Below are 13558 nucleotides of genomic sequence, written 5' to 3'. Positions count from 1 at the left end.
AATCAGTTTGAAGGGGCATGTAATGAACAGCGAGCAAGATTCAACCTGACGTTCACGCCCTGCATCGGTACATATGACTTGTGCTAGGATCGAAGATTTTGCCCCAGAGCAGCAGTTTTTTACTCGCTGATCCATGTAAGCACCTCATCAGTGTCCAGAGAAATGGGAAAAGGTTCTACACTCTGGTCGACACAAGCTACTCATTGGTAATGCTGTTCACATCCTTGATGTCTCCAAAGTCTGACGAAAAGAAACTAGTTTCCATTCTTCTTTCTTTACATTCTTTGAAGCTGGCTCAAAAAAGTTTCTTTATCCATGTAGCTAGATTGTTTGATTTATTGAATAAGCTGAGATCTCCACTCTCAAAAGTTGAGCCTGGAAATCAAGAGTGGCTCCTCCCACATCCACAGCACCCAGTTTCTCGTCCTCATCCCAGCAAACCCATTGGTAAGCCACCTCTTTTTGAAAGTTCTAGCCAGCTTTTCATCTTTTTCCTTGACGACTTGGCTCCATTCGAGCAGTATATAGAGCCTCCAACTCAGCCAAATCTGTTGGACAAGGTACCTCACACTCACTTTGCTGGTATCTTCCACTAAAGAGCAATTGTAGAGCCACCATATCTCAGTTAAAATGGTCCTCCTTAGCAAATTCCACACATAAACAGTGTGGCAACTCTTCCATTCCTCTTCTCAAGTCCCTGTCGAAAGAGAGTTTGTTTCCAATGCATTTGAATCTTTCCCTTGGAGAAACCCCTCAGCTTGCATAAAATTTCTGTGGCTCAGTACCAAATGGTGGTCGGAAAGTTTGAGAAGAACATATCAACTAACATATTGGTGATGTTTGCTAGATTGATTTGAGGCTCTTTTTTGCCAGTTTCCAAGTTGTGATAGATGACTGAGATGCCAGTTCTCCAGACAATGATGTCCATTGGGAATGAGGATCGGGAATGAGCCAAGACAAACATCTCCTAACCAAACTTCTCTGTTTTGCTTGTAAATTTGGTTGGCTTTTCAAAGCTCTTGGTGGAACTCATTTTCGAATTGTTGTGCATTATGGGTGCTCATCAAAGCAACACAAATGTAGTGGGGGTACACTGCAATTGTGGCATGCCATTTGTTGTTGTTGGTGGTGGTGGTGGTGGCCACAACCATTGCCATGCTCTTTTTTTGTAGGTGTTGGTTATTGTCATCTGAATGGCATAACTGACTATAATCATAATATTTAATAAACAAAAATGTCAACATTATATTAACAAAAAATCTTTAACTATAATATGCCATAAACATACAAGCAGAACACAGTGCCTTGAGACAGGCGTGGTAAACGCTGTGATTGATCCGAGCTGCTGCATTCCTGAAACCTGAATCATCAAGTCAATGAGGGTACTGCAAATGTCATCGAACGATGAAGGCAAGGCTGGCCGTTGACTCCAGCACTTTTGTAAGATTTCTCAGCGAGATTGAGCATCTAGAGGATCTCAGGCCGCTTCTGCAGCATGTACGCGAGATTTGCATCATAACCAGCGCTTCCTGTAAAAACACGGTAGCAAACCATGCCAAAGCTGTAAACATCGGCTTTTCTCGAGTAGCCTGTGGAACCCGTGTCATTAACTTCTGGAGCCATATAGCCAAGAGTTCCAGATCCAGCCGTCAGATTTTTTCTTTCCATCGCAAAATCTGTTCGCGCCAGACATCTTGACGATCGCTCGCGAGCCGTCTAGATCTCCATGTCGACGATCGTGATGCAGCTCTACCAGAATGTTCTTGGGCTTGAGATCCCGATGAAACACTTCTTTAGCGTGCAAGAATTTCATTCCATCTGTAGCATAGAGTAGTTCTGATCCTTTGGAGTCAAGCTCTGCCCGTTCTGGCGCATGAAAGTTTCGAAGTCCATGTCCATTCCATCACGATGTGTGCACTTCGGAGTCTCATTGAATCCTACCATTCGATTTATGTTGGGATGCTTGATAGTTGCAGTGCTTTCATCTGCTTTCATCCCTGTGAAAGCTTGGGTCAAACTGCTTAAAGATCTTCACTGTGAACTTACATCCCTGGCCAAGCCAAGTACACACGTCCATACATAGCTCCCTTCTTGACGAGTTTCCCCAGTTTCAGCTGGTTGAAATTGACGACGCGACGAGATCCTCAAGTGTGCCACGGTTTAGAACTTCAGCTTGTCTTGGAAACCACGATACTTTGATCTTAACGGGCTGTGCTCGCCTGTTAACTCGGGAGCCGTCAGATGAGTCAGGTTCTCTGCGAAAATGTGGCTGTTCCCCACATGTCCTTTAACGGTCTCGCCCACACGGGCCCGTTCTGGGCCGAACATGCTCGCCCTACCCGGGAACTCCAACGGCACTTTCCAGACTAGCAGCAAGTTCTTCGTTACCCTGAATCCCGTGGCCACGATTTAATGCCATGAACCCATGGAAAATTTCTTTGAATTCCTGGGATCATTCTTCGTTAATCAGCGCGTTTATCACCCAGTCTTGCTTCCAACTCAGGAGCTGCAAAGAGGCTTTGGCATGACTAAGAAACAATTCCTTGTTGTCACCAAAGTTACCCATCTCCATTTCCTCAACAATGGTATAAGAGGCCGGATTGTGGGCACTGAATTTCAAAATCTTGAAACTGAAGAAGAATGTGAAAGTCGGGTATTGCAGTGCACTTGCAAGAAACAGTAAATATTTCTCGTTAACATGATCTTAGGCCATGTTGTACATGGCATTGGGTGATTTAAACGCCATGCTTCCAGGGAAACGATTTGGATCAAAGTCCGTATCCCAGTTGTCTCCAACTGTAGCTTGAATCCGTCCACCAGAAGATTTAATTTCTCCATACCATTTAGAGTTTCCTGTTGTGTTTATGTCTTCAACCACGTTTAGCCCGAGGTGCACTGATTAATGATTTTTGTAAGGCAGGTGCAAAGTTGAATAAACCTCACCTTAGAAATAGTTTCTTCCATCTGCTGTAGCCCACATCTCGCAAGTTCTTCTCGGTGATTGCACGCTGCGACTCATTTCGCTGCTGAGACATCAAGTAAACAGTCCACTTTGCTTTGATGAGCTTATGATAGAGTGTTCTTATTGGCACGATTGCCGTGGCCTTGCCTTTTTCTATCCAGATGCTAAAGTCGGTCTGGTTGAACTTGGAAGCTCTAGTCGAATAAAAAGCTATAAATATCTCTAATAAATGAATACACGTACCCGTAGTTGTGTTTGGCAAAGTAAGCAACATTGGATAGCAAAGTCTCGTCCACATCAAACACCCAGCTGTCCCGGCCATCGTCACGAACTTTGATGCTTTGGGCGTGCTTCAGAGCTTGATCCGCCATGAAACTCAAGTCCTGCAAGTATCGAGGACCAGTTGTGTAGCGACGAACGAAACCCACGCATTCAATGGGAAGCGTCCACTCCCGGATGTTCCCAGCCTCCGCATTGATCTGAAAACTCTCGCAATATTCCTCGATCTTCTGGCCCGGGAGCCTGGGAGGAGGCTCAATGCACTGGGAATTCAAAGAGCTCATTGCAGAAAACAGCAAATAACACAAGATAATCGAAACAACCATGTTGCAAAGAAGTTAGTATGTAAGCACATAGAATTCAAGGCAAAACACACACTTATATAATGTTATGACACTTCTTGGGTCATTTTCGGGAGTGCGCAATAGTAAGCTGGCAAAGTTGTTTGGAAACCACTACAAGGCTGCATATATACGGTGGCGTAGTGTCTACGCAAAGATATAGCGACCCGTAAGTTTTCCTGAGTATATATTCTCTAAAATATTTTCTAGCAAAACACCTGGAAAATTTCTCTGCAAAGACAAAAATTCATTCCTATTGCAGCTTTCAGACTTGAAAATGACGATGCAAAAGCTTGAAGACATATAAATATAGGCAACAAGTCTGTCCATCATCTTGCTGCGTTCCATCCTCCAGTTCTTCCTGCTGATTGCAAAGATGATCAAGTCGAAGAATCCATTGTGCTTCTCGTCCTTGTTTATGATACTAGCATCGACCTTCTCCCACTGCTTTGATCTCCCTCCCAGACTCCCGGGCGAGAGTGTCCATGACTACTGCCAAAGTTTCCATCTTAATGCCGAGGCTGGAAACATCCTAGACTGGACACTTCCAGTCGAATGCGTGGCTTATGTTCGTTGCTACACAACTGGTCCTGGATACTTCGAGGACATGAGTTTTGTTGCTTACCCACTTCGTCGACGACAAGTATGACACGTTGACTCATCAAATCCTATCGTCAATCAAGCAGAGTTCTTCGACAGAGGCTGTTCTTGCGGGGCGTGCTCTGGCCATGGTTTCCATCACCGTGGGAGCAGGTCTTGATGCAATGCCTCAAACATTTAGCGCATCTAACAAAAACCTCAAACAGTGCAAAAGGGATTGCTCCCTCTTAAGTAAATTTAATAGGTGAAAAAGAATCTAGACTGGACCGAGGCAAATGGTTTCTTCTCGTTTAGGAAGTATGCAATATGTTCATGACGAGTACAGAGGAAGACCATGAGGAGATCCTAAAGCTCTAAAGGAAATGGATCAATTAAGGTGTTGATGTGGAACAACTGGTGAATAATATCTTAGAATTCTGGAAGCTCCTAGTTCAAAAAAAGGTGAAGGTCACCTCATGGTTTATAGCCAACGATAGTCTCGGTAGGCCAACAATTCCAAGAAGGAGACGATAGAAGTAGGGAGGTGGGAATGTGACGTCATCAAGTAGGTGTGGCATCAAGCTGTCAAGGAGTTGATAAATAAATAGAATGGATCCATTTCACAATTATACATCCTTAATATTCTTAAATCACAATTAATGTAGCTTCTTACTCAACTGCATCAAAATGCAAATTCGATGCCAACTTTGTGTGGCAATTACAATAGGCACTAAAATCCAAATGGAATTTAGAAACATGAAATAGAACCAGTAATAGAGAAATCCAGGAGCTGAAAACTCTCGCCCATCAACAAACACTGTGCCGTAATAGACAGTGTCGCCATAAAGTTGTGCTATGGATACAACAAGCTGAAGAGGATACTGGTAGAATTTTTCTTTTGCAATTGCGAATCTGCAAAAACTTTAGTTAGTATATGGTAAGCAACACAAGATAGGATTTCTTACACGCAAAGCAAGCTTGCAGGGCCTACAAAAACCGCCGTGATCGCTTCAACAGTCACAATGGCCGGATCCCTTGCTGCATATCTAGAATCACCTTTGTTATACTCCTTCCCTGAAAAAAAAAAGGTTATTTCATCTGACTATTTTTTCTGAGAAGAGAACTTACAAACTTCTGCTAAATAGTGAATCTCCTTCTTCTTGTAGAAGTCCGGCGTGAAAACAAAATAGCCCTCCAAGACAACGTGAATGAGCCCCGTTACTGCCCACCAACACATTAAGCAGCGCTCCACATTCCTCAAGTAACGAAGCCTTTCTGGAAAAACACAATGAAAAACAAGGACTCAAGTCTTTGGAGCTTACTTGAAAATCTCCAAACCAATGTAACAACGAGCGCGCAAGCTGTGGCAAAAATGCCCAAAATCGATACCACCGAAAGCTGTGCAGCTACAAATCCCGGAATTGCCAAACTATGAGGATGCCTTTTTTGCACTTCAGTGGCGATTTCCACCGCCACTGAAGCCGTTGCATCTCTTGCAATCCCAGTGGCCATTTTGGAGCCCTAAAAAGTAAGCCCTAAAAAGTAATCTTGATAGTGCGAGAATATACTTTACGGGTAACGGGTTTTAGGGCAGAGAGCGTCAGCCATGGCAAAGCCGCTGCTGGGAGGAATCGCAAGCTCGATCCGGCAGCTTTGATCGCTAGAAAATGGCCGAGGTATCATCCTGGGTGCCAGCGCTCCATCAGCTTCCGGGAGGCGGCGGCGTCCAGCAGAGATCTTCCTTGCAGGGATCCAAGCGCCTTGTCCCGCCATTGGCACTCCATAACCTCAATGCCGCTGCCGCCGCGGGTCCTGGGCATGGATCTGGGAGCGCAACGCGGTCAGGAGGATCGGGGCCGGGGACTGGAATTGGGAATAGATCGTCGGTGGTATTACAGCCGAGGGAGTTTCTGGATTCCATCTTGCAGGGCAGCCAGTCCGATCATCATACCCCACGGCCGCCTCCGCGACCATCTCCTCGCGTCACGGCCTGGAAGAAGAAAGCCGCGGTGTTTGGGAGGATGGAGTGGGACACACTGTCTTCGTCACACAGGAGGACTACTTCGCACAGGCTTCCAATCTCTACACAACGAACAAGCTCTTCTGGTCGACCAGGTGTGTGAATCTCTCTTCCTTCTCTAGTGCTGTGCTGTGCTTCTTTGCTTGGTGTGATGGTTCTTCGCTATGGTTCCAAGGCTTGCATTGTGTTTAACAATCCTTTCACGCAGATGCAAAGAGAAAGATTGGAAGAACAATGGCTCCTTCCATGTTTGCCAAGACGGACGCAAAGAATCTCCTCAGCCTTTACCAGCGGCAAGCAAACCAGTACGTACAGACTTTCAAAAGGCCGCCTCCTCCGTCGCGGACAGTTCCTTCGTCGTTTCCAGGCTATCGGTTGCACCGAAGGATTCAAGGGACATGGGCTTATCAGCCTCCAGACACACGTAAGTTGATCTCTTCCAACTCCTTCCATTGTCACCATGAGAACTAATTTTTTGTTCTTTTGTTTCTTTGATCCTGCTCACAGGCCAAGAGGCTTTGAACGAGTGGTTTGTCAAGCATATGAAGAGGCCGCCTCCTCCCATCGAGAAAGTTCACGTTGCGTTTGGAAAAGTAACTTATCCTTTCCAGTTTAGTACGCGGAAGAAGAAGCCAGGCACCGAAGTTCCAGAGCCGGTTATAGAACCTCCCAAGATGACGTTGATCCCTCGCAAGAGTAAGCCTTTGATCGTTTACTTCTTACCAGTATGTGCTCGTTCTCTCTCTCAGGCTCAGTGTCTCAACAACCACAGCCCGGCACCGAGGCTCCACAAGCGGCATAATCGACAGCGTTTGCTATAGCCTTCATTTCCAGTTTCTACGCTTGAAACGCTTACTCCAGAGGTATCAATGTTCTGTGAAGTTTTATGGAGTCTCATTTTAGTGTTCCGCAGATAGCCTACCGTCTGCGCAGACTGGTTCGTTTGCATCGTCTCTTTGGCTCCGGACAGCGAGGCTTCTAGAAGTTGTTAGTGACATGGATCTCTTCCGCAGGATCAGGGACGATTCTCAAGTTGTGGACTGACCCAGCGAGTAGGACTGGAGCTGTCTCACAGCAGCACCAACGATTGCAAACGCTGCAGCACTGGGAGGCTCCGACCAATGTAGCGAAGTCTGTTTCTTTTCCCATGCCTGTGTCACGCTTTGAACTTTACCAGGCTTGCTTTCTCCAGATTCCTTGCTAGGCCGTACGCTCCATCTGTTCAGCCATGGTCCAGCTAAGGTCACCTCTCCTACCGAAATTCTGCTTCGTTTCACTAAGGTTGAAGGTACCATCTCCTTGCTCAAAGCCACCGATGCTTCCCGCCGTCTTTTTTCCGTTGCAAAACAGGCCTGGTAAAGAGGAAAGAAGAAAGAATCAGAGCAAACAAACAAAGGGAAAGCTGAAAGATACCTCGGCTTCTTGCTCGATCGTGTCACGCCCTGCGAGGAAAATCAGTAAGAAGTCTAAGAACAAAATGCGAAAAACTGACGAACTTACTCTCAGGTTGCTCGGATCCTCTCGAGCAAGTCCAGCTGGGAGCGGGGCATGGAGAAGGAGAGCTCCCGCAATAAACTGTGGAGAGCGTCCTCGTCTCCGAGAGATTGCCTTCCATGGAGGAAGGATCGGTGCGAGCTCCAACTGCGCTGTGCCTCGACGCTTCCAGCTTCAGCACTTCGGAAGTTAAGCTGGCTGTAATCGATCCCACCGCATCGTGATCTTCCGTCACTGCTGCCGCCACCGAAATTGGAGAGACCAAGGTGGCCAACCTCCTGTCCTTGCGCAGCGATGGGTTCTTCTTCCTGTCCACAATGTGAAAAGTCCCAAGAGGCGTTGGCTTCTCTTTGATGTCCAAGCGCAACGCAAACTCGGCCAGCAAATCTCTCCTCTTACCATCCGTGCCATTTCGGTGTTGCTGCTCGAGTGTCACGTCCACGCCATGGATTCTCGCAATCCTCTCTTTTCTTTTGTGGGCTTCCACAGCGTCGGCCTTGCCAGCCTTGGGCGCTGGAGGAAGCGGCGGCTTTCGAAACTTGACGCCCGAGAGCTTGACGCGAAAAGAACCAAATCCTCTGGGAGAGCGTTGGATAGCGCAAAGCTTAGCTCCAGGATTAAAATCCTTCCCATTCTCATCCAGCCCGACCTTGCTGTTTATCCGGATGAGGAGCTCCTTGCTCATAGCCTGGACTTGATCTCTACTTGTCTCTAAACCCCCAGTCTCCAGTCCATTTTCACCTCCCAGCTCCAGCTTTCCCAGTGGAATCTGGAGTCCCTCGTCGCCATGCTCCTTCCTGCTGCTACCGCTCTTCAATCTCTGGATCCACGCCGATTGCAAGGCCGGCTCCAGGGTAGAAGCCGCTGCTAGATCCATTTCGGCGGCATCAAACCGCATTACCTGCAATCGTTCACTGGACGATCAAAATCCCTGCGTTTGATCTCAAGTCGCGGTGCTCCCAAAAAGGGCTACAATCCATTCCAAGGAAAATCTAAAGCACGCGCCCCCACCGTCGATTCCCAGCCATCGCTCGGCTGCGAAGGTTCTTACGCGGTCCTTGACAGTGCACAAAATCCCAGTTTCAAATCCGTCCATCCATCCTGATTTTTGGTCAATCGACGGTCTCAATCGGTTCATCCATCCAACCGTACACGTGGCGCCCACTTGCCATGTCAGCCCCAGTCAAGTAGGCATTAAAGCCTTAGCGGAAATATGCCGGCCGCGAGGAACTGCTAGAAAGAAATTCCAAGCAATCAATCGATCCATTCTAAAGTGGAGCAGAGAAGAGAATGAGATGCTGGCTTGATGGCAAGAGACGCGTGATTCTTGGTACCACGAAGGGAGAGCGCCGGCGCTTTCACGACGAGTCACGCGATCACGAGGTGAGAATGGGAAATTTCTTCGCTCCATTCGCTTACTCGTGTCGAGCGCGGCATTGGCATTGCTGCCAGGCGTGATATTTTGGCGAGCGGAAGAAGAAGCGATCGATCGATCGGTACGAGGTTTAGGTTTTCTCTGCGATGGACCGCGACGACACGATCCCAGCGACGCGCAACTGCGATCTTGTTATCTCGGACAAGACCGCGCTGGATTTGGAGAACAAAGTGCTGGATCCGGGGGTCTCGGAGGAGAGTGACGCAGTGGATCTAGCGGTGGAGGCCACGAACGTCTTGGGCCCCTTCGTAGATGCTCTCCTCCCAGCCAATTGCTCACGCGCAGGGTATTCCAGCGACGACCACTACCCAGATCATGGAAGTTTGTCAAGAACAGGTGATAGCAGTCTCCACGAAGAAGTACTGCGATGGAAGAACAGTAGCAACGAAGGAGAACAAGTTTTACCAACTGGAAGAGATGGAGGTCACACCGAAGAGCGAACTTTAGAGGCTGGGGAGTTCTCGGGCCAGGGGGAAGAGTTTCCGGATCAAACTGGAGAGCTCTCGGAGGATCGAGCTTCCGCAGCTGGAAAGCTTCCGGATCAAACTGGGGAAGTGGAGTTTCCATCCAATGCTCTCTCCAACGGACCTGAAGAACACAAGATGGATGAGGACGACGACGACGAGCAAGGCTTACCAACACGGAGCCGACCGGCTTGCAGCCGATCCAGCACCTTCTCTGAGAGGAGCGTAGAGTCGTGTGACAGTTTCGTGAGCGCCGAGTCGCGGCTGGAGCCATTCGCCGAGCGGGAGGAGCTGATCAAGATGTTCGAGACGTTTGATGAGAATGGTGACGGGAAGATCTCTTGCGAGGAGCTCGGCAACACGATGAAGAAGCTGGGTTTCGAGATGTCGAGGTCGGAGCTGGAGAGCATGGTGGTGGCCGTGGACAATGACGGGGATGGCTTCGTCGACTTTGATGAGTTCCTGGCGCTCTACAGCAACATCTACTACGATGATCAGCACCACAGGGCCAGGGACGGTGATGAGCAGGATCTGCGAGAGGCCTTCTCCGTCTTTGACAAGAACAAGGACGGGTTCATCACGGTTGTGGAGCTCCAGGCGGTGCTGAGCAGCTTGGGACTGAGAGACGGGGGCGTGAAGCTGGCGGACTGCCAAAGGATGATCAAAGCTGTGGACGCGGACGGCGATGGCCAGGTGAACTTTGACGAGTTTAAGCGCATGATGGCCAGCAACTTATTGGAGAAGTAGCTTAGTAACGAGACGGGAGTGTCGCTCGCCGGGCCACGGCTCTATCGGTAGCGCGCGTTATTGATCTATAGATGACGGTGTGATCTTGGGCTACATCACAAAAACCAGACTGTTGGCATCAAGACAAAGGAATCAAGATGGAAGCACTCACTGCTCACATTACAGTGACATAAAAAATGTTTCGTCCACTTCGTCTACGCAGTCTTCCCATTTCTCGTCGTCGTTGTCTGTAATGGTACTCGTGTCCGAGTTCGTGCTTCCCTGCTTGAGTAAGTAGTATTATAGCAAATTAAACTCTAAAAAAAGAAGAGTACCTCCTCTCCGATTATGCTTTTCAATGCTCCACGAGCAGCGTGAACGCGGCCTAAAAGCCGCCACAAGAAGTTGTAGTCTCGCTTAAAGCCCTCCGCAGTATCGAGCTCTTTCTTTGCCTGTGCGCACCCGAGATACACAAAGTTCATAAACCAATGGAAATAGATCTTACGTTGGAGATGAGCTTGAGCGGATGAGATTGGTCATCGTTGTATTCGTACATCAGCAGCAGGGCGCGTTCGTAGGCTGCCATTGGGATCACAAACAACTCGGACTCCACGTACATGTCATCTTCCCTGCAAACAAGAGCAGTGTAGTCACGAGTGTAGCCACGAGTTCACGGATAGATATACCTCACCAAGTCCAGACAAGAGTGCGCCTCCACAAGTTTTCTTTGTTCACGGAGAGCAGTGCCCTTGATGAGATTGCAAATAGCAACATAATCGTCCGGTTCCTCCTCGTCCTGCATGTACCTTATTGCTATGCATTTTCTCTTATCTTAACATACCTCTTTTTCCAAGTTAATAGCACTCTCACGGTGACTACTGCGAAGGCTCTTTTCGGCTTTGTCAATAATATGTACAACAGCCTCAAGCTCATCCTTCGGCATCTGTATGAGAGAAACTGGTTGACAAGTGAGAAACGAGAGAATGGCATACCTGAGGAAACGAGTTCCACAAGTACAAAAACTCTACTCCACATAATTGTCCTTGAACGCCCTGTGCTCCTTCCACGGTATCAAGAGTATGATCTTTAACCTTGTAACAACAACAAATAAAAAAAGATAAAAGAAATATAGAAGATACCTTTCTTGAAGCATATTGTTCTTCGGCTAAGACCCGGCCAGACATGGTTCCTCGCAACAGGCCTTGCACCTGTTCATGCGGACGTTAAAAGGGAACCAGCACACGTAAAAGCTGCAACCTCCGCAAACTCCTTTGCTGCAAGCTTCCCTTCACCGCGCATAGAAAGGCACACTCCCTGCGAAGACAGGTGCTCAGCTAACCACGAACGCTCTCTCTTGTCTAAATTACGTGTAAATACGCAAAGAACGCACGGGACCACGCACTGTCCTGTTTCAACTCAATCCAGTATTTCTCCGCTTCTTCCCACTGGTCACCAAGCAAAACAGTGGTCAGCGAAATCGATACAGAACTTCGATTTACTAACTTGAAGCAGCAGCATGTGGCCTAATCCAAGCTCATACACCCATGCATGACGTAATTTGAAAAAGTGTGAAGTACTGCTCAGCTTCAGCCCCTGGAAGTAAAGTCAAAACTTGGAACATTTAGAAAAACCATTTACCCTTTCGAGGCTTTGGAAACATTCCATGGAGCCTTGAAGGTCGCCATTGAGACGTTTCAGTCGGCCTTCGTAGAAGCTGAAAACCAATTCATTATACGCGCAGCGTTCTCTATAATAGACGCACCTGAGGAAGAAACTTTTAGGATAAGTTTCTTCCATAAAATTTAGAATTTCCACCGCAGATGCAACATGGTCTTCACGCTCCTGCAATTATACGAAATGCGAGAGAATCATCGTGCCTGCCAGAAGATATTTGCATACTTGTGGAGTAGAGAAAAATGCTGGTAGTATTACATGGTACGAGAGCAGCAGTCTGGAAACCAGAAAAAAAATGTCGTGAGCCACCGATGCTAGAAATTAGAAAAGAAACGAAATGCCATACACGCCGGACAGGGGTGCTCGCAAACCTCCACCTTTCAGGCTCTCGTTGATCGAATTGAGTCCAGCAGCTCGATCCGACGGGAATCCTAAAACAGAAAGGAGCCGCAGCATTTTCGGTGGTAGCATTGAGATTGCAAGGCTGAAGCCACCAAAGCCAAGCTTTACTGCACTGACGTTATGTTCGCTTCTGTTAGAGTATTCCTGCAAGCGTTCATATGTCTGATCAGGAACGAAACTCTTTAGAGCGATCAACCTGTTTCTTGATGATGGCGTGACAATGCTTGTAACCTCTGATCGCCTTTCTTATAAGCAAAGCTGCCTGTAACACGAGAGATCAGTTAGCCTTTGATCGTGATGAAGGTCAGTATAAACGTACTCTAAAAAACGCAGCAATGGATTCTTCAAAGAAGCACAGCAATGCTGAAAGAAATGTAGCCTCTGCTTCAATGATTCGGCTGGTTTGAGAATGGAAGATCAAGCTCACGAAAGAAAAGAAATGGAAAAAGCGAATACCAGCTTAGTTCTTCTTCGCTAATATCACCCGATTTGGGAGATGGAGAAGAGAAGTATCCCATTCCCCATGTGGCGATGCTTTGCACCCAACCTTGCTTTGGAATGAGATTCTCTGCCATGCTTGCGGCGGTACCGAGCTTCTCCATGGCTTGCTTCCTGTCCAACCATTTTCTTTCAATCTTTGTTTGGAGGATTTCACAGGAAAGAAGGAAAGGTATCTACCTGTCTTCCTCAGCTCCAGAGATTCCAGCTTTGGCGAACAAGATGACCGCATGGCAATGAGTAAAGATCGGCACCGCTCCGGCGACGCTGTCCCTGGCATTGACCCTAGCAACGATCATATCCTCAGCTTCATCGAATTTCCCCTGGAGAAGGAGTCTGCGATTTTGCAAGAAATTTCTCACGATCCTGTCCTGGGAGCTGAAATTTCGATGAGAGATTACCTGAGCGCCTGCTCCGCCTCATCGCAATCCCTGGTAACATCGTAGCACTCGGCGGCAGCGGCCATAGCCAAGACGCTACCTAGCTAGGCGCATCGCATTGTGTGAATCCTCGATCCCTCACGCCCCGCCATCTCTTGACGAGCATCTCCTCGCGTCGCGCCGTTGGATGCAACGTCGACACGTGATCCCGTCCGTCCAGAGAGGAAAGAAACACACTACCAACGCGCAATAAAGTCGAAGCATATTCTGACTGACGGAACTTGACCCGAGTACATTCCGTCAA

At 47.9% G+C, this 13558-nt stretch overlaps 4 protein-coding genes across 6 annotated transcripts; 2 read left to right on the top strand and 2 right to left on the bottom strand.

Moving 5' to 3' along the window:
- Positions 1-4817: 4817 nt before the first annotated feature.
- Positions 4818-5673, bottom strand: LOC9661471 (probable 3-beta-hydroxysteroid-Delta(8),Delta(7)-isomerase). Its single transcript, XM_024687557.1, has 4 exons — positions 5484-5673; positions 5290-5436; positions 5127-5235; positions 4818-5073 (listed from the first exon to the last, which is right to left on the bottom strand). The coding sequence occupies exons 1-4, from the start codon at positions 5671-5673 to the stop codon at positions 4818-4820; spliced, it is 702 nt and encodes a 233-aa protein (XP_024543325.1).
- Positions 5674-5754: 81 nt separating this feature from the next.
- LOC112350802 lies at positions 5755-7193 on the top strand. 2 transcript variants are annotated; one of them, XM_024687646.1, is made up of 4 exons: positions 5755-6276; positions 6390-6605; positions 6689-6877; positions 6931-7193. In XM_024687646.1, the coding sequence occupies exons 1-4, from the start codon at positions 5829-5831 to the stop codon at positions 6981-6983; spliced, it is 906 nt and encodes a 301-aa protein (XP_024543414.1). In that variant the 5' UTR covers positions 5755-5828; the 3' UTR covers positions 6984-7193. The 2 variants fall into 2 exon arrangements, with proteins under 2 accessions (XP_024543414.1, XP_024543413.1); XM_024687645.1 differs by having other exon boundaries at positions 6689-7193.
- A 1962-nt stretch (positions 7194-9155) lies between these two features.
- LOC9661470 (tetratricopeptide repeat protein 39B) lies at positions 9156-13487 on the bottom strand. 2 transcript variants are annotated; one of them, XM_024687641.1, is made up of 21 exons: positions 13276-13487; positions 13055-13210; positions 12833-12988; positions 12696-12774; positions 12573-12638; positions 12321-12520; positions 12200-12251; positions 12063-12142; positions 11939-12014; positions 11804-11893; positions 11668-11745; positions 11558-11614; positions 11440-11508; positions 11293-11391; positions 11142-11243; positions 10987-11096; positions 10806-10929; positions 10636-10752; positions 10473-10585; positions 9747-10411; positions 9156-9698 (listed from the first exon to the last, which is right to left on the bottom strand). In XM_024687641.1, the coding sequence occupies exons 1-19, from the start codon at positions 13338-13340 to the stop codon at positions 10481-10483; spliced, it is 1881 nt and encodes a 626-aa protein (XP_024543409.1). In that variant the 5' UTR covers positions 13341-13487; the 3' UTR covers positions 9156-9698; positions 9747-10411; positions 10473-10480. The 2 variants fall into 2 exon arrangements, with proteins under 2 accessions (XP_024543409.1, XP_024543410.1); XM_024687642.1 differs by having other exon boundaries at positions 10473-10582; positions 13276-13486.
- On the top strand, positions 9168-10653 carry LOC9661027 (calcium-binding protein 4). Its single transcript, XM_024687643.1, has one exon. The coding sequence runs from the start codon at positions 9197-9199 to the stop codon at positions 10319-10321; it is 1125 nt and encodes a 374-aa protein (XP_024543411.1). The 5' UTR covers positions 9168-9196; the 3' UTR covers positions 10322-10653.
- Positions 13488-13558: the final 71 nt, after the last annotated feature.

This window comes from Selaginella moellendorffii, unplaced genomic scaffold (assembly GCF_000143415.4).
Source record: "Selaginella moellendorffii unplaced genomic scaffold, v1.0 SELMOscaffold_54, whole genome shotgun sequence".
NCBI lineage: Eukaryota > Viridiplantae > Streptophyta > Lycopodiopsida > Selaginellales > Selaginellaceae > Selaginella > Selaginella moellendorffii.
The sequence above is the reverse complement of the archived record's forward strand: the minus strand, read 5'-3'. Positions and strand labels throughout refer to the sequence as shown.